The sequence below is a fragment of the Solea solea genome, chromosome 20, assembly GCF_958295425.1.
Source record: "Solea solea chromosome 20, fSolSol10.1, whole genome shotgun sequence".
NCBI lineage: Eukaryota > Metazoa > Chordata > Actinopteri > Pleuronectiformes > Soleidae > Solea > Solea solea.
In genome coordinates this window covers 10582706-10601302 of record NC_081153.1, presented here as the reverse complement: position 1 = coordinate 10601302, position 18597 = coordinate 10582706, and the positions used below count along the sequence as shown (strand labels likewise).

The 18597-nt window shown below is 41.5% G+C and overlaps 1 protein-coding gene across 1 annotated transcript in view; it reads right to left on the bottom strand.

Annotated features, from left to right (window-relative positions):
• The window catches only part of csmd2 (CUB and Sushi multiple domains 2), a 207931-nt gene that overhangs the window by 83025 nt on the left and 106309 nt on the right, over positions 1–18597 (bottom strand). Inside the window, exons 10-17 of the mRNA XM_058618872.1 lie at positions 15635–15756; positions 13450–13553; positions 10490–10602; positions 6266–6448; positions 4225–4415; positions 3862–3997; positions 1520–1714; positions 169–307 (exon numbers count right to left, since the gene is read on the bottom strand). Of these exons, the coding sequence (XP_058474855.1) occupies positions 169–307; positions 1520–1714; positions 3862–3997; positions 4225–4415; positions 6266–6448; positions 10490–10602; positions 13450–13553; positions 15635–15756 (1183 nt within the window). The remainder of the gene's footprint in view (positions 1–168; positions 308–1519; positions 1715–3861; positions 3998–4224; positions 4416–6265; positions 6449–10489; positions 10603–13449; positions 13554–15634; positions 15757–18597) is intronic.

Here is an 18597-nt window from a genome sequence, read left to right as displayed (position 1 = left end):
CTACTGCATTAGCCACTGTGAGGACAGATGAAAACAGTTTAAAGCAAGTGCTGCAAAATTAATAATATTAAAAATAAATAATCACATCCACACAGGTTGAAATTTAAAACCCACCCACACACATTCTAACTTCTTCTGCAAGGGAAAAAGAGGCGTTAGGGGACTCACTTGTCGAATATGATCTTAATGGGGTAGCCTGGAGGAGCCTCAATAATCCATTCACAGTTGAGAGCCTCCTTGTACAGTTCTGGCCAGCCAGGGGAGAGGATGATCCCACTGGGAGCCTTAAGATCGCCTCCACATGGTGCTGAAGGAGAAAGAGAAGACGGAAAAAAAACTGTTGATGTATGACAAAGTCCATATATGATACCATGCATCATCTCGGGCTCATCCCATGTAAATTAAATTGGTGACAGCACTTCAAGGTTAAACATTGCTCCTAAGAACATGCCTATTATTGTGCATGTGAGCGTGCATGAACACCGCTGCATACATTATCTAACCATGTGAATGTGCCAGGTTCCCCCTTTATCCTTTTGTCTTTAAATCCATCATTCAACTCACACAGAAGGTACCACTGTCAACCCCACCGCAGAGCATGAGCACAAAAGACACTTGAGCATCTCCACCTACCCTCATCTCTGTTACCACTCGCTTTGCAGCACGTCTGCCGGTCCTTACCCCGGACACACATGCACAGTGGAGGGGTTGAGTTACAGTGCCAGCTCCCTACACTCTTTGAAGTGGAGTGATTTAATCAGCTAACTCAGCATTGTGAAGGACATCTATAAAACGCATTACGCTACAAACGCAGCGGCGTGATAGATGGTCTCAGAGGAATACAAAGCTGCTCCGGCACAGAGGGGGAAGTGACATTTTTTTAATAATGGATCCCTCTTTTGCGTATCATGAATAGTGAATAGGCCCCTCAGACTCCTAACAGCATTGTGAATGAAGGTGCTATACTGCCGGTGTCCAAGAACCTTAGCTGGTTAGCATCACGTTTAACCAGGTACAATAAATTAGCCTTTTTCTGTTTTGCTGTGCAGTTTATTTTAGAAATAGCTCCATACCACTTCTCTCTGCGTCTCATACGATACCAATATCACCACCTTGAGGGTTCACTGATATACCAACTGGTCAGAGGGCTAGCACATAAACTTAGCCCTTAGCCCCGGGCGGCTAGTTCACACCAGGGAAAAAAAATTGGTTTTCAGCTGGAACCAAAAAAATAGTGATTCTTTCTCACTAACCATGACATATTGAGTGGGCGTGTCATATTCTGGGTTGTGAAGACGAGCGGAGAGAAGAGGAAGAAGTAGTATGCCTGTCTGAAATAGCGTCACACAACTATTCACACCGATTTATAGTTGCCAAATGAAGCTAATTTAAGCTAGCTGTGTGTCTTCAGACTGTGGGATGTAGCTAGGAGTGCCAGGAGGTAACACAGGCTGGCAAAAGTCGAATTTTCAAATGCTATATTTCTTTCAAAACCTTTTGTGACCACTGCCTTGCCTACCTTCACAGCGAGGAACCGCGTTGTCCCACACCACGTTGCCGTCCTTGAGGATGCAGGATATCGTCTGCGAGCCGTGGGTCTTCACAAATCCCTCCTCACACAGGAACGAGATGGAGCTGCCCAGCTGAAGGCTCTCACCGAAGCGCTTCCCATTGACAGGGACACCTGGGTCTGGACACTCATTGTGGCGAAAGGCTAAAAAAAAAAGGAGAACATTCAGAGAGAATATGCGGTCAGTGTGAATGAATTGTCTGGTTAAACATGTTGATTCTGAAAAACAGTGGATAACATAGAATTCTGCTGGTATTACTCCTTGTATTTTCTGTGCAGAGATGCTCATTTCCATGGAGATTTCTGAAATAATTACCCAAGTTTCTTAACAAAACTTTTTCTCTCCACTGTCAGCATTCAGTAATGCCAGCATTTAACAAGGAGAAATTAGTTTCACTTAGTGAGTCACATTGATTCACCCCGCTGCAGTGAAGTCTGGCAGGTGGGAAACTACACCATATGCAAATCGTCAGTGCCAGATGACACAGCCGAATGATACGTGGAGCAAATAAACAAGGGAATTTGTTTTCATGCATCCTCTAAAACGTCTGTGTCAGACTTCCTAATGCCGAAGTGCAAGCGAGAAGTCCCACAAGAAGAGGCATGACCCTTGAACAAGGCATGTAAACAAATACATCACCTGTGCCACTATCTCTCTTCGCCCCTTGTACACACACACATGGCTGTGCGAGGCGACGCGTAGGTGTTGACAAATCCCTCTTCTGTATCCATTGGACCCAAACAGAGTGCCAGCCACACTTCATCCATCACGGTCATCCTATTTATTAACGGGCCAAGACTCCCCTCAATACAGTTTGGCACGTTTTTAATTAACATGAATGATAGAAGTTGTCCGCTCAGCGCTCGCAAAAACCCCGCGAAAAAAACCTGCAGTGAGACGACGGCGTTGCAGTCATCTTCAGTTAACTGCTCCCGACACTCACTTACCATGCTGCATTGGTTATTTATTTATTCATCTAATTTGGCTAATTATTGTATTAGCCACCGTGTGTGGTCCACATCCTGGCTTCATAGAGGCAATTATGTGTCTGCAAACGAGCTGGAGCCAGGGCCCAAGAGCATTCTGGGTAAAGTACATTAGAGCAAGTTTTAAGAACGAAGAGCAGAATGCAGACGGAGTCAAAATGTTACAATTAGAACTATGCCACCATGGTGTAGTTGCTCAAATGAGCATGCAAATAACATTACTAGTAGATTTTGTTTGGATATTCTCGTATAAAAATTGTCCCCAGTGCTACAATAATAATAATATTCTTAAAATTTATTTAACCACCAGTTAAAGTGTTGCTGCAGGATATACACTACATAGATGTGATATGCATGCAGCCTACACCTGAACACTGTATTACTATAAAGGTTTGTACACAGGACACATGGGATGTTGTAATTTCTTTAAAAAAAGAGACTCATCTGGTTAAGGAAGTCACAAGGTTTTGGTGACAAATAAAGGCATTATTATTTCATTTAATTACCCAACGTACTGTAAAGTTCTTGGGGTTCGCTGGCATTTCTTTCGAATGTGCCGATAAACACGCAGGAAGATGTGTTTCATGACTGTAGATGACTATACGGTGTCTTCTAAGATAATAATGCATTGGACACATCTGCGTACATGACAATAAATTGCACAACTAAGAAAATAACTGCAACTAAGATTGCCAAACAGCTAAATGTCCAAGTCGTCCTCAATTTTGAAGACTAGACTATGACATTTTAGCCTCGCTTCAAAGTGACTCACTGAAACTACAACAGCACCTTCACAATGTATAAATATTTTATAGGTTTTAAAGGTTATACACTAACACCTTCGCCTACCAATCACAGAACAGTATACCAATTAAACTGGCTTACCATAGAGCCAACATGTATTGGGTAAAAGTACAAAATCCATCTAGAATTTCCTCAGAAGTCAGCAACAACACCGGAATCGAATGTAATGAGCAGAGCTGCGATGTATGCATCAGGTGAGGCAGTCGCATCTCTGTGCGAGTTTTATTTAAATGTCAACTCAGACGATAAAGATGTTTTTTTTTTTTTTATCTTAATCACTTCTCTTTGCATGTGATTGTATAAGGAATGGGTTGCTGATGGATGTACGAGTTTATGTAATCTGTGGGAGACAGGCACAGCGATAAGCAGGGCGCGCCGTGATTCATACCGCACATGCACGCAGACAATTGAGAAAAACATAAAATGCAGTCTGAGTGGGCTTTTGTGGCAGACTTTAATGGCTTCACTTTATCTCCTTTACAGTAGCGCTCACTACTTACTGGTAAATGTGATGTTAAATCCTCGGTCAGTGTAGGTGTGGTCTGTCAGAAATTCCAGGCGCGCTACGTGGGCACTCGTTGTTATGGGAGGAGGCAGGGCGTCACCAGAGAAGGTGCCTAGGATCGGAGACTCGGCCTGAGAGAAAGATTAAGATTCTCGAATTAGAACTGATATGTCATGAACCACTGTATAAAAAAAAGTTAAATAAATCCTATAATGAGGAAGACGGCAGAAAAAGATAACTAGCGAGTTCAGGGAATCTCAGACAGGATTGTACACATATTCTAAGCACAGTAACTCAAAATCAGGCCAAAACAATGAAGTTACACAAAGAGAAGCAAAAAAAGCAAAGTCAACAATACCTTTCCGCCATCTTTGATCGAGAGGAAATCAAACTGCTTCTCCATGCTGAGGTCATTGAAGGCCAGATTGATCCGGCTCTCAGGGTTGCTGATAATCAGCCACACGCAGTGCATATTGTTCCCATACTCTTGGGGGTAGTTGGGTGACAGCAGCACCCCGGACGGAGTGGTGAAGTTGAAGAAACAGGAAACTACAAGGGCAATAAAGAGGTCCCAATAAAACAAAGTGACATAAAAAGGAACGCTCAAGAAGCTGAGGAAATTATTATTATTATACATTATACATTACATTTCATCTCGTTGATTAGTATACAATGTTACAATTCACTTTAATGATTCCGTCAGAATCTCGTAACCCAGATATACTGTGCATCTACCGACCAGCAAGGGAGCCATGCTACTGTTATAATTAAATAAATAAAAACGAGGTGTGCAGCGACTAACAAAAAAAAAAAAAAAGGCTGAATGGAATAAAAGTTGTCAAAAACACGAGCCATCAAAACAAAAAATTGAGGTTTTTACGATACATCCCACTCTCGAATGGCCAGTCCAACCAGTATTGACAAGTCTGGAGTTTGGGGAGTGAGATTTATGAGCAGAGGCATAAGCCTTGCACAACAAATCTCATTTAAGCGAGCTGACATTCACACCCCAGTTATTCAAATGGATAGAGGGCAATGTTACCGAGCAGAGCAGATGTAGTCTTCTTTGCAAAGCCAGCCTAGTATGACAGTGCTTTCCTTCACTCAGATATCTATCTATCTCCTCGGGAGCAAAAAAGACCTCTCTCTCTCTCTGTCACTGCAGCTCAAGTATATCCAAATGCAACTGTGAAAAAGTGAAGTTGAACTTTAAAATAGGGCCAGTGCTTTGGGTAGTAAAAAAAAATGTGTGGTGTTTGGGTTTGTTGGACCCATTTTTAATGTTTGAAAAGGAAAATAAAAAATGCAATTTAAGATTTCTTCACCACCAGACTCATTGGCCTTGGATCATTTCCTGTGAAGGGCATATAAAGAGCCGCACACTTTGATTAAGACGAAGACACAGTATGCATCAAGTGCAATAAATACATTTGCAACACATAGACCATATAGACTGTGTTTAGTTTCTATATAGCCTAAGTTCAAAGAAATAAACATCAATAGTGATCGAAAAACCTTGTTTCATATGTGTCACACGTTGAATGTGATTTATTTTCCTTTTTATTGCATTTTCTTACAACAAATGTAAAGTGCTTACTGTATATTCATTTATGTGGTCTAACATTAGCAAATAGTGCTTACATGCATTTTTATTATTGAAATATGAAAGGTTATAAATATTAATAAATGTCTCTCTTACCTTATGCACACTGAGGCTGAATAGTTTGTGGAAAATATGCAAATATGATTTTCCTGATTTGAGCGGCGATTTAACTTTAATTTTGGGAGTCAAGGTCCAGTTCAACTTCAGTTAAAAACACAAACTACTCCACTTTCTACTGAAAACGACTCATTGTCCAGTGATAATACATACAAGCAACTTGGCAGTGTGCGACGACAAAGACTTGCCGCATTGTGTCGACATGACTAAAACATTTTTTTTTTTGTTAAATGGTAACAAAGTAAAACATTGTTCCCTCTTTTATTATGCAGCCAAATTGACTCTTGTGCCAGCAACCTCCGTCAGTCAGCTCAATGATGTTTATCCAGATACTGCAGCCTTTTGTCCAGCCTATTATCTCATCAATAATACAACAGTGGGTATCATCTGCCTGGTCAGCTCTATCTCCCGCCCCCCCCCCCCTCCTCATCTTCTATAATACTCTCATTCTCTGTGTTTGTCTTTCATGGTGTTAATTAGCTAATAAGGCCCCCTATTGTTTCAAAATCCACAGCCTCTGCTCGGCAAACGGTGGGGATAATATGACTGTACATTATGCAGCCATCCCTGCCCTCATCTGCACAAACGCTTACATTTATGCACCCACTTGAGTGGTGTTGTGCGTGCGTGTGTGTGTGTGTGTAAAAGTATCAGAGGAATAAGGCATTAAGCGGCTTACAAACACAGCTGGGTTTCTTCGCTGACCACTGGTTGTTCTTCTGACAGGTGATGTTCCTCTTCCCGACCAGCTCGAAGGCAGGGAGACACTCAAAGTAGAGTTTGTCGCCGTGACGAAATCCCGTCCCTTCCCGCTTGCCATAAGCTGGGATTCCAGGATCTCCACAACTGCCTTGTTCAATTTCTGTTTGGGTAAAAAAAAAAAACACACAAAAACAGCATCATTGCTACGCGTTGATGAATATTAAATGAATTCACATACAGATATGCATTTTAAAGGTCATATTTTAATTAGCACAATCCACCTCGGTGCCCTCCCTTAAACCTCGGCTGCAAATTTAATCTCAACTCAAGGTTATGACAAACTGTCGCCTCCAGCAGATATTGACAAGATGCAACTACAGAGATATTACATGCTATAGAGACGCTGGATCACCCAAGCAAATCAAATCCCACGCAATGTGCCATTGATTTGTTTTCTGGCAAATGTCAGTTCGGCTGGTTAGCATAAGTTGACTCCAGCTGATTGACATTCAGTCTCTGTATTACTGATATGTGTTCAACGACAATAACATAACAGGACAATAATCCTCGGTTACCCTTACCCCTCACAAAAAAAATATTTTATATGTTTATTCACTTTTTACAATTATATTTTTTTTGGAATAATTTGCTGACAGTGCATTCATTTGCAGTTATTATTATTATTATAATTATGCCCTTCAAAGGCACACTGAGGTTTTACAGAGTGATGCTTATTTCTTGTGCACCCAATACTTGGATTGGTAATAAAAATGAATATTCATTTAATATCTGTAGGTCTAGTAAAGTGACAAGTTCGGGATGTATTTAACCTTAAAATCCTAACAAGAAAGTAGATGGAATCAGTACATACATACTGAAAATGCATGGTCTATAAATAAAAACTACATTTTTGTTTCCACAGATAATTTATACAATTTATACAGGTATACCATGTTTAACATAGAGAGAAAAGAAGTTACACAATAATGCTTGTTTTAATATGAAAATAAAACCATGGTACCAAAAAATGGTAAATGGTCTGTATTTATATAGCACGTTTCTCGTCTTGATGAGCACTCAAAGCTACTTTACTCTACAGTTTTCACACACCTTCACTCTGTCTAGCCAGAAATCAGCCAGAAATCAAACCCACAACCTTCGAGTTGAAAGACGACGCCCATCTACCACTGAGCCACCGTCACCTCAGAATCATTGGACCAGCTTTTGTTCAGGTTTACGTGCAGCACTCGGGGAGGATGGGAACACTTCCGAGATAAAGAGCAATCTGAGAGTTTCAGTCTGAGACGCTGTGACGCACACACGTCCTTGACATTACCTTAAGGTTAAGTAGCGCTTCCTACGCCGTGGAGAGCCCCTGGTTTGACATGACGCACTCTTCCTGTTTGGTAGTGTAGCTAAGCCTGAGTACACACAACTGAACGCACAATACATGAGGAATTAACAATGAATGACTCGCACTCGGAGTTCATTAATGTCTGGCAGGACATACAGTATGAGCTTCTGCACTCCATGGCGTTACAATCAAAATAACATTGACTTTTTTTTTTTTCCCCATCTGATGTAGCCTTTATCCTCCCCTGCCTAAAATATCACTCACTAATCTTTAATCTTAATTCCCTCCCTTGACTGTGTGACAAACATTCTCACTTCAGATGGAAGCTGATGTCAGCATTTTCACACACGCACGCGTCCATGACCACCTTTTGCCCTTAAAAAAAACCACACACATGCCAATTTCATTACAGAGAGATTTATGCGCGTCTCTTTCTTCCACTCACTCTTCCTTCTACTTTTAAAGAGGGTGCAGTTTGCATACGGGAATGCTGAGGCATCCTATCGAGGCATCCAGATGGGGAAACACAGCGAGCGAATAAGCTCATCCATCCAGGAAATGATGGCAGGGGCCTAATACGATTTTAAATCGCACCCGGAGTGATGCAGGGTATAAATCCATACCCAGCCCTAATGATGATCATCATTTAGGACACATATTTAGAGCTCACTGCTGTTTGGATGTATGGCTATCCCGAGGCAACCTCATTCACAAGACAACTCATTGATCTTATGTAGAAGTCACCTTTAAAAGAGGGGGAATGCTGAAAGCAAGGTTTTAGTGGCGGCACCTGAGAGCATAAGAAATGAAAATGAATGAAGGCAATATATAGGATCCACGAAAAAAAGAAAAATCCAGAAGGAGAAGCCATTCCTTTGTGGAGGGAAAATGCAAATTGCGTTAAATTACACGGACACTTGATTGTAACGGCGTCACTGAAAAACCTGAAGTCGTCCTTAAGGGGGAATGCGGCTTATATGCGGGGGCCTTTTAAATGTATACGTGTGTCTTTTGTGGACTGAGTGAACCCGTTGTACGCATGTTTCGCGGAATGCATCCGTGATTCACTGTGCATGTTGTGTATACAATTACATGCACAACATACACAGCGGTGGGAGTGTATAAAGCAACATTCGATGCTCATGAATAATGGAAGAGATGTGGGGGGGAAAAAAATGCACATTTGTTGCCTCCTTGACATCCCAGAGTAATCTCGGCCACCGTTACGGTCCTGAGACTCGCATTACTGTCAGCAGCTGCACCGCAACCTCGTGGAGTCTGTATTACACAATATTACATATGATAAGTCAATGGGCTCTACGGCACCACATTTCCACAAAGACCTTATTCTTTGTGGAAATGCCTTGTCTTATTTGTGGGAACTGGTCCTACACAGGCTCATAACCCCACATCACACTATATAGAAAATATAGAGACTATAGTGCTGCGCCGTTATTTGTTTTCAAATCCAAACCCACAGCAATCATTTCATACATATAAAAACGCTTAGACAGCATTATGATGAATCTCTACCTTTAAGATCAAAAATTAGGATTTTTGTTCTTCCTAAAAAAAAGTCATCTTTTTTTTTAAGATGAAAAAAAAGAAAGATTAGATGACACAAATTATGAATCACATCACAGCTGTTAATCTGACAGAGTAAGCCCATGGCCAAGCGGAAAGGGAATTTGGCTAGTGACCGGAAGGTTACCGGCTCGAGTCCCCGCCCCCCCAGTCACCCGCTGCTCATTGTTAATTGGACGCTCTAAAAGTGACCCCAGCCACCTCCAGTGCCCTCCCAGTGCTGGTCCCTAGCCCGGATAAATGCGCCAGGAAGGGCATCCAGCATACAAATCTCTGCCAAATCATGCATGCGGGTCATCCGCTTTGGCGACCCATAGACAGGGAGGAGACAAAACATTGACTTTGTTTGGAAAGCCGCAGAACTCGAGCTGAAAGGTTCCTCGGCAAAGAGAGAACAGGCACACTGGCGTGACTATGTTTGCGATCGCACCTCATGATCAAGCTTACGATACGAAGGAACTGAAAATGCTGATTGGATTCTTTGGCGCTCCCATCTTGGGGGGGTAAAGTGGTTCAAAGCATTTCTACTAATTCATTATGTAGAACTCATTGTTTTAATTACACTTGTTTAGGCGGAGGTGCTCCATTTTCTCGGTGTTTTTATGAAAAACACGCATTCGTGGGCAAAGGGAAGACTCCCGGTGCTCCAGAGGGGTAAACTCACAAACGGATACACCGATAATGCCCAACCGCTCAATGTAAAAACAATATAGAACTCAGCGTCTTTGTTATTTTTGATTTTTTTTTTTTTTATGGCACGTAGCTCCTTGCCTTTTTTTTATCCTGACACTTGTGACTTTTATTTATTCTTCTTTTAAAAGCCCTCCATGAGACAGACGCACCACGTCTCGTCAAGTCCTTATGTTCTTGAATCCAAGCTGCGGATGATCAACGCACAGGAATGTCAACAGTGTGACAGTGAACTGTCAGAGCCAACGATGTCAGCTTTCAGCATTGCCTCTCAATGCTGAAGGGCACGATACCCAAAATAACATTTCTTTTCAACTTAAGGTTGTCCATGAGGGAGTTCTGCTTTGTTCGACTCCAAGTCAAATATTGGAATCATGAAAAACCTTAAGATGATTTGACAAAAGATTGTCAAACAATTGTAGTCACACGGCCATGAACTCCATGCAACTTTATACTCTAATGCTAACCCAAGAGTCAGAATACCAAAGCTGAATACTTCAAACAACTCCAACAATCCTATTTAGAATTCAGCGAGCGGAGCGGCGTCAACCGGACAGTTTGAAGGGTCCTCACCTTCGTAGGAAACTTTGAAGCCGAGGGAGCCACTGGTGTCATCTGTTTTGAAATTGAGCCACATTTGGTGACTGGTGCTGACCACAAGATCTGGGGTGGTGGTACCCGACAGGCTACAGGGAAAAGAGAAGAGGAGGGTGAGTCTCTAGGAAAGAAACCAGTTACATTCTATAGTGATGTCATTACTGTTTTGACTCAATCATTAAAAAAAACCTAGTTTTTTTAGAGTTAGAGTGGATTTTGTTGCAATTTTACTTGTTTGTTAAAAAAAAAAAATCAATTGTCAGTCCGTGCCATTCACTTTGCCATGGCAGAGGAGACATTTGCTTTAGTTATGCTTGAGATGTCTCCCAAACAAATTTACTGGAGTCCACCTGCGGCCCGGTGTGCGCCTATAAACCTATAGAACATCTGTGCAGGGACCTTAAGTTCACGGACGCTTCGCATCCATCCTAACAAAGCCTGCGATTTGCCAGGGAGAACGTGATAAACTGCCCAACTCCAGGTGCACAAAAGCTCATAAAGACTGTAATTTCGGAGACAATTTCAGGCGTTCCTACAGTGTCCTGATTTAAAGGTCTGGATACTTTAACAAAAGAAAGTTTTCTTTCATTTGAAGCCATTAGTGAAAAATTAATAGCACACAGAAAAAAGGGGAAAAGTGTAATCGTACCTAATAACAATTTAATCTATAACACAAAAAAAGCGAATACTCCCTTCACCTCATAAAAAGATTCGTAGGCTTTTTCTTATCAAACGCTCAAAAACTGTTGTAGGCAATTATACTCTATGACACTTCAATTCTAAATAGTTGGTGCCAGGGAAGTGGGAAAGGGAGGCAGAATCAGTCAATACCACAGATGTAATTTAGTCCTATCTGAATAGTAATTCCACCCAGCTCTAATTAGTAAGTGTATAGCTGGTAATTAAGGGTTCTACTTTTAGTGATGGCACAAGGAAGAGGGAGGGAGTCGCAAGGAAGTCGCAAGGAAGTCGTGTCTGGATTAGGTGGCTCTGTGGCCCTGAAGCCTTTTGTTAATGTGGTGAGTTCCTGCGAACCCATCACTGCACATGTAATGCGCTCATTCAAACACGACTGTAGGAGTGGGGGGGTTATTTTTTTTTTTGTTGACGATTATGCAAATGTGCACTTTGCGTTACCATTATAACTGAACTCTTAATTAAGTTTCATAAGAAACAAAGGCATCTTTTTAAAATGTGGTATGGTTCAGGCACGAAAAGCACCGTGGAGAAAAAAAAATCATGGTTTCCCTCGTAGCATTGCAAAAATATCTTAAAAAAAACGAAAAAAAAAAAAAAAAAAATTAAATGAAGACAGAATGTCTTATTGGCAACTAAATTATCCTCGACAAATCTCTTCCAACATTTGCTGTCGAAATGGTCTCGTACTGTGGTCTCCTGCTTGGCAGGCATTTAATCGACATATTGCAACCACAGAGTCTTTTTTTTTCTCTCTGGGTGAAAAATTCGACCTCAAATATGTTTCTTACAAAAATGTGCTTGAAAATGCAGAGCAGCTGGTTGGGAATGTGATTTCTGGGGAAACAGGGATGGACGAGGACCGGATTCCATCTACCAAATACTTATGACTTCTTTTCAAAAAGTGTTTTCTCACCACTTCCGTATCTGCATTATAATCATAGGTTTGTGTGACTGATTGTCATCCCACATCCAATCTAACCACTTTGGATAATGCGATATAATTGACCTCCCAGCTAATTGCAATCCAAAACATTATCTTTCATGATGGCACGTTTAAAGGTAGTCTATCAGCTCATTACAATTATCTTCATCCCACACGAGGACATTATTTTTCCAGATAGGGGGGTGGAAAAAAACATTTGTGGAAGATTTCGCATTAAATTGTCCTTTTCCATTATCAGACTGTCACCGAGCAGTGTCTTTCAAGTGTAGGGAAAGTGGGGATTTGATTGGTTGTGACTCACTCTCTATTAGCCAACACATTTATGACTGTGCTGCTGTGGGGGGAGGGTGGGGGGGGCTACGAGCCCATGACCTTAAAGTTACAAAATAAATAATTCCCTACACCCACTTTCCTGCACCGCCGATTCACAAAAATATAGTCCCGAGTTAAACTGCACTGATGGCCGCAGTATATTCTCCGGCTCTAAATTGTTGTAGTTTGTTTGTGTGCGAGAGCATATCCAATCTCAATGATGGAAGCACTCACTCTCCTTTCACATCATAAAAAGGTCCATAAAGGGGGCGGTGGTTCTTAATTGAATAGATTAGGCCCCTCGGTTTGTGCGTTATGAAAGTGCCCAAAAAATATTAAAGTGAGAAAGACGTCAACAAACCCCGCCTCCGCACACCTTCCTTCTAATTTATCACCCGCCCCCTTCTCCGAGTTTCCACCAGGGCGAGGCGGCCCTCACATTAAAACTGATCTATAAAAAAAACTTTATTAACGTGGTAAATTTCAGCACAATTAATAACAGCATCCTGTGAATTGTTAAGGAGCATCTGCTAGTGCAAACCCCATTAGGGAGCATCACTATGCAGCTCTCCATGTTGCGCCGCGTTTGCTTGTGATCTTGTTTTTAACAATGAAAAGAGCGATGACTGACAACGTGGCGCGGCATCTATTTCTCATGTGCTACTGAATCAGGTGATGATGAAATGAAAGAGAAAGAGCACAACAGAGAGAGAGAGAGAGAGGGGCTCGAGGCTAAGGGGAAAGGGAAAGGGCGCTGCCGGGTACACAGAAGCGATGAAGGCGGAGAGGCATGAATGTCAAAATGAAGAAAGGTGGAGAAGAAAGGGGAAAGGGAAAAAGTCATGATGTGATCACAGGGAACACAGGGAGCAGAGGGGAAAAAAAAAAGAAACTAAGTGGGAGGGATGAAAAGCAAGGGGAGGCAGGGGGAACAGGCAGTCCATTAAGGGCAAAAAGGATGGAGGTCAACAGAGTCACTCACACGTGGAAGACGGTCTTCTGGTCGCCCACCATATCGCCGTCCCCCACAGTCAGAGTGTCGTAGCCTCGCTCCAGGTCAAAATCCTCAAATGTCAGCTTGATTACCTAGACAGCAGCAGGGACATCGCCGAGACAACCATAAGCGACAGACATTTAGTTGCTCCCTGCAGCGTTCGTATGCGGGCAGAATACGATTTTTCATCCTCTGCCAACCACCTATCTATCATCTGTCAATGAAAATGTTTCTTTTTTTGTGTTGGCACATTTGCATATTTGGTACTGTATACACCAGCTGTACGTATTCTATGAAATATACTGTATATGTGGTTTATTTTCTTTATAAGTACTCAGCGAGCTTCTAAGCAGCGCATGTGTGTGTAATCTGTTGATTATAAACTCTCTCTCCCTCTTATCAGACACCTGATTGCCAGCCAGACGGTTCTCCGTGCCCCGGACTTCTTTTCCTCCTCCAATCAGCAGGTTGCAGACACATTTGTAGCTTTAAGCACACCAGGAAGATGCGGCCAGAGACGTCGTGTTTTGTCCACAAGGTGAATACAAAAGGACTTAAAGGTTAGGGTGTTGACTGTTAATAAATGACAACTATAAAAAGACTCTTCATTTCAAAGAGAGGGGAAACAAACGAGCGTGCCTCACCTGAAGGGAGCGCGAGGGGAAAGTCTCATAAAGGCGGGCAAACAAATGAGATTTAATTACGATAGCGCGAAATGTTGATAAATAAAGACAAGAATGCAGCGTAAGCAGGTAACCTGAAATATAAATAAATACAAAGCAAATCAGGGGAGGACTTGCTTTGTCTCCAATTTTAAATTAGCTGCCACTGATTTCTCGCCAAATTCCTAATGTTTTGAGAGGGCCGAGAGAGCAAGGCCTAATGAAAAAGCTTATATAAATGCAAATTGCATTCTGTCCCATGTTAAACCCGGTGCCTAATGAAAATTGCCATGGTGGAGAGGAGAGACGGATGGCATGCAGGAGAAATAGGTCCGATCACTCGATAAACAGATGCCTCATACCACAAACTCATCTCGCATCCGCAAATCAACAGGTGAGCCACAAACGGGGGAGGCACTGAATTTGTGCACTGGAGTTTGTTTGTAATCTCTACACAGCATCTACAGTGTTTTGTTGTTGTTGTTTTTTTGGAACGGGTGACCCACAGCGGTTCCTGAAGTAATGACCTTCAGGTACATGATGAAGGAGCAACATTAGTCATGATGTCACAGGTTCTGGAGTCTGGAGAAAAAAAAAAAAAAAAAAAGCTGTGTCATGCCCTGCCCACTCCCAAAAGCACCTCTGCCTCACTCTCCCGTCTGACCGAAAACATCTCCTCTGCCTGCGAGGTACGAGCAGGAATAGAAGGCCATTACGTCTCTGAATGGAAAAGAACAGCCTCACTCCATCTTCATCTGGACCAGACACAGAGCGAGAGACAGCCCTAAGTAGCACTGTGGGTTTGAGCAGGCTGAATGCCAGATATACACCAGGGTGTCTGAGTCTACGCGTGTGTGAATGTATGAATTCAAGCTAAATTTGGGGGTCGAGTGGGGATGTGCCGTTATCAGACTGCCTCTCGCCCCGCACCAGATTTGTCCAACCATTTAGTTTTGAGTCCAGAGAAGGATATTTGGCAGTAAAGCAGCTGGGTGGCCTTGAACACAACTCCAAAGTCAATGGTCTGAACAGAATGGCGATGACACTTTCATGATACCCTCTGAGCACACTCTCAGAACCTCTCCATTAGTCTTCTGTCCATTTATACTCCTCTCCCGCGCACCACAGGTGAATCTAACAGCTCTCTTTGTCTTCTGCTGGCTCAGGTCCAGTGTTCTTTTCACCCCCGTCCCCCATTTTTTATTTTATTTTCCTCATCTCCCACGTTTGTCGTCCACGAGAGAGCTTCGGTTGCATTAGTGCGTTCAAAAGACGGCAGATTGCAGACGTAGTAAATGAGTCATGTGCGTCACAGATGAGCCTCCCCCGGAGTGCCACCAAAACAGGTGTAAACACAATAATCAATTGTGGGTTTTTGTTTTTTTTTTGTTTTGTGTTGTGTTTTTTGCTGGCAGCTCAACACAACCTCTTCAAGACAGCACCGGTGATGACTAAAGCTAAATTAGCACTCCACACCTGTTGAATGACGTTTTTTTGGGTTTTTTTTTTACCTTAGATGCGTCCGTGGCTGTGATGACCCATGTGCAGTTGGCGTTGTTGTCGTACTGGACCGGGTAGTTCGGCGATGTGATGACACCGCCGGGTCCTCTCAACTGACCCCCACACATCGGTGCTGCAGGGGAGGACACAGAGATAAGACACGTGCTCGGTTAAGGACAGCGCGGTTCGTCAAGGCTCATCTCCTATTTTTCGATTTCCTTGTGTGGCTGCCACTTAAAAATAAAACGTTTCCTATGAGGACAATTCAATCAAAATCCATCAATCACACAATCCATCCATCAATCACACAAGTCTAAATGATGATGTTAAAATGCTAGATAATGTCTCACCCACTCGAAAAACTACACAAGATGTAGCCGTTAACATATACAGTATATCGATCGCACTTAAATACCCTCACTGAAAAAAGGGAGGGGGCGAGATGTTTGCGTACCAAACTTGTAAGGACAATGTGACTTTTCTTATCAAGGTACCCCCCACCCCCCCCCCCCAAGGGTGTCTGCATAGCAGAACTGTTCAACAATTAAAACAGAATCCATAATGAGCACTATAAGGGGCAGCGAGAGTGTACGTGCGTACATTTGTGCGCGACAGCCGAGCGTATTTGAAAGGGTCCGAACCAGCTACACTGATTTTAATTAGTTATGTCTGTAAAAGAGGACCTTCGGGTGTTCCGAGCCCCGCACGGTGGCTCCATGCACCGGCCCCCTCATTCACCAAGTCACCCCTATTGAAATGTGAAAAATAAAGGGAACTTTGCTGAAGTTAAGGGGTGAATAAAGTAATTAATTTGAGTTGTTCCGACATTGAGGGTGACCTTAATGGGAATAATACAGCGGAGATGAAAAGCCTAGTGAAGATATTATGTCCACTTCTGTTTCCTTAAATCACAGGGTCCAACAACCCTGCGCGTTTGGTGACAGACATTAAAAGTACATCAAGTTAACCAGCGTTTAAGATCAGTGTGCCCGGCAAGAAAGTATGAACAGACACAGAACTTTGAATTAATTGTTCCTTTTTTTAAAAATGTTTTTATTGCTGGCGCGGTTCGCTTAAACAATGCCCAGCGCTAATTTCGGATACAGATCTTCAATTACTCCTGTACGTTTGGTTTTCATTGAAGCAAAGTGGGGCAGAAGAGAGGTATTATAGCAAAGGTTAAATGAGGTCTTTTTTTTTTAAAGGGCAACATTTGCGGATGTCATGTCAGTCTTTGATTGTTTCTTTACATAAAGTGGGGAATCAGCCGGCGGGTGATAGTGTGGTCTGCACACATTCACGCAGCCTTTATCAATGTTTGTGCCATAAAAGGGAAATTTGAAGAGGGGATTATCGGAACTAAAACAATATAACTATGTGTGATATGACACTAATCCTTGGTCGTCATTGTCCTCGAGGGATCCCTTTTCTTTTACTGTTATTTTACTGAATCAGTGAGACATTGTTGAATTTCTGAGAGGACATTTAAAGCACATAACAATGAAAAGAAGATATGAGGTTGGGAAGCACAATTTTTTTAAAAATACTACCCCTATTCTAGTAATACAAAGCTAAATGCAAATCAGTGAAGTATTCTTTTTATTTTAATTGAAGTGAAACAGCAGCGGCAACACTGGTAAAAAAAAAAATAAAGAAAAATGTTAAAACACCAAAGAGCTGCATGACGATGGTCTTACAGACATTATGGCATTTTAAAAGCTCTGGTGGTAGAAAAGGGATAACACAGATAACACTACTGGGGGATGAGTGTATTGACGAATAGGCGGTAACTCAATGAATAGTTTTAAGGTTAATAAAAGTCAACCGGTCCAACATTTAAGTCAATGACCAACAAAAAAAAATGTCATGCGAGCTTTTGGGATTGTGACAGTAATGATGAATTAATATGTTAATCACACTGGAATGCAGAACTGTTTGGCTTAATCTCGTTATCACGCGTTAATTTGCAATAACAGGGGCCTTTTGGAGAAACGACAAAGCATTTAGCGCTGTTGGATCAATAAAACACATAATCAACTGACTCCACACTGCACTGACTATTTTTGGGTTTTTTTTATATTTGGAAAAAAAACAAAATTTGAGTGAATTTGACAAACTCGTAAGCAATCTGTTGCGCAGTGATACGTCCAGCATTAACGAAGCAAAGTCAGTCCTTTGCCTGTGTTTTCTGGCAACCTTGCAAATCCAAGTTCAGTGTTACATCTTTGTTTTCGGCACTCATGTTCATCTCTACTGGCTTCTCGAGCAGCTAGTTGGCAACATCATGATCATGTTGCTTTCTACAGTGTCATTTTCATTGAGTTATTATTATTCACTATCTACTACTATTATTATTATTATTAGAAGTAGTAGCAGCATTATTATAATTATTATTATTATTATTATTATTATTATTATTATTATTAATACTAATACTAATAATAATAATAATAATAATAATAATAATAATAATAATAATAAAAACAATAATAATAATAACTATTTTTAATGCATTCATAATGGTCACTTTATGGTGGAATAACTAAACATAGGACATTATATCTCCTTGTACTTGAATCTCACTCCCAGTACATCAAACAGAGTGCACTGAAAAATACTTTTGATTTTTCTTTCTATTGTTTTTTTTTATCCTTTTTTTGTTCAAAGAAACACAATTTGACAGTTTATTTCTCTGTACTGAGTGTTTAAAGATGACACTGACAATAATGGGGGGGAAAAAGCACCAGAAAGCCTTTTTTGATCCTATTTAGTTGTTACATGATTTACTGCTACATGAAACAAAGCCCCAGTATCGTAAAAATCCCATAGTATTTAAAATGAATTTGGATTTATATTAATATATCATCCCCCAATTACTCAGTCGTGTGTGGCACACCTCTAATGGCTATTGCACATTGTGAAAATGTGTATTTTTGGACCATTATCACATAGTATTTATATCACCATTAAAATA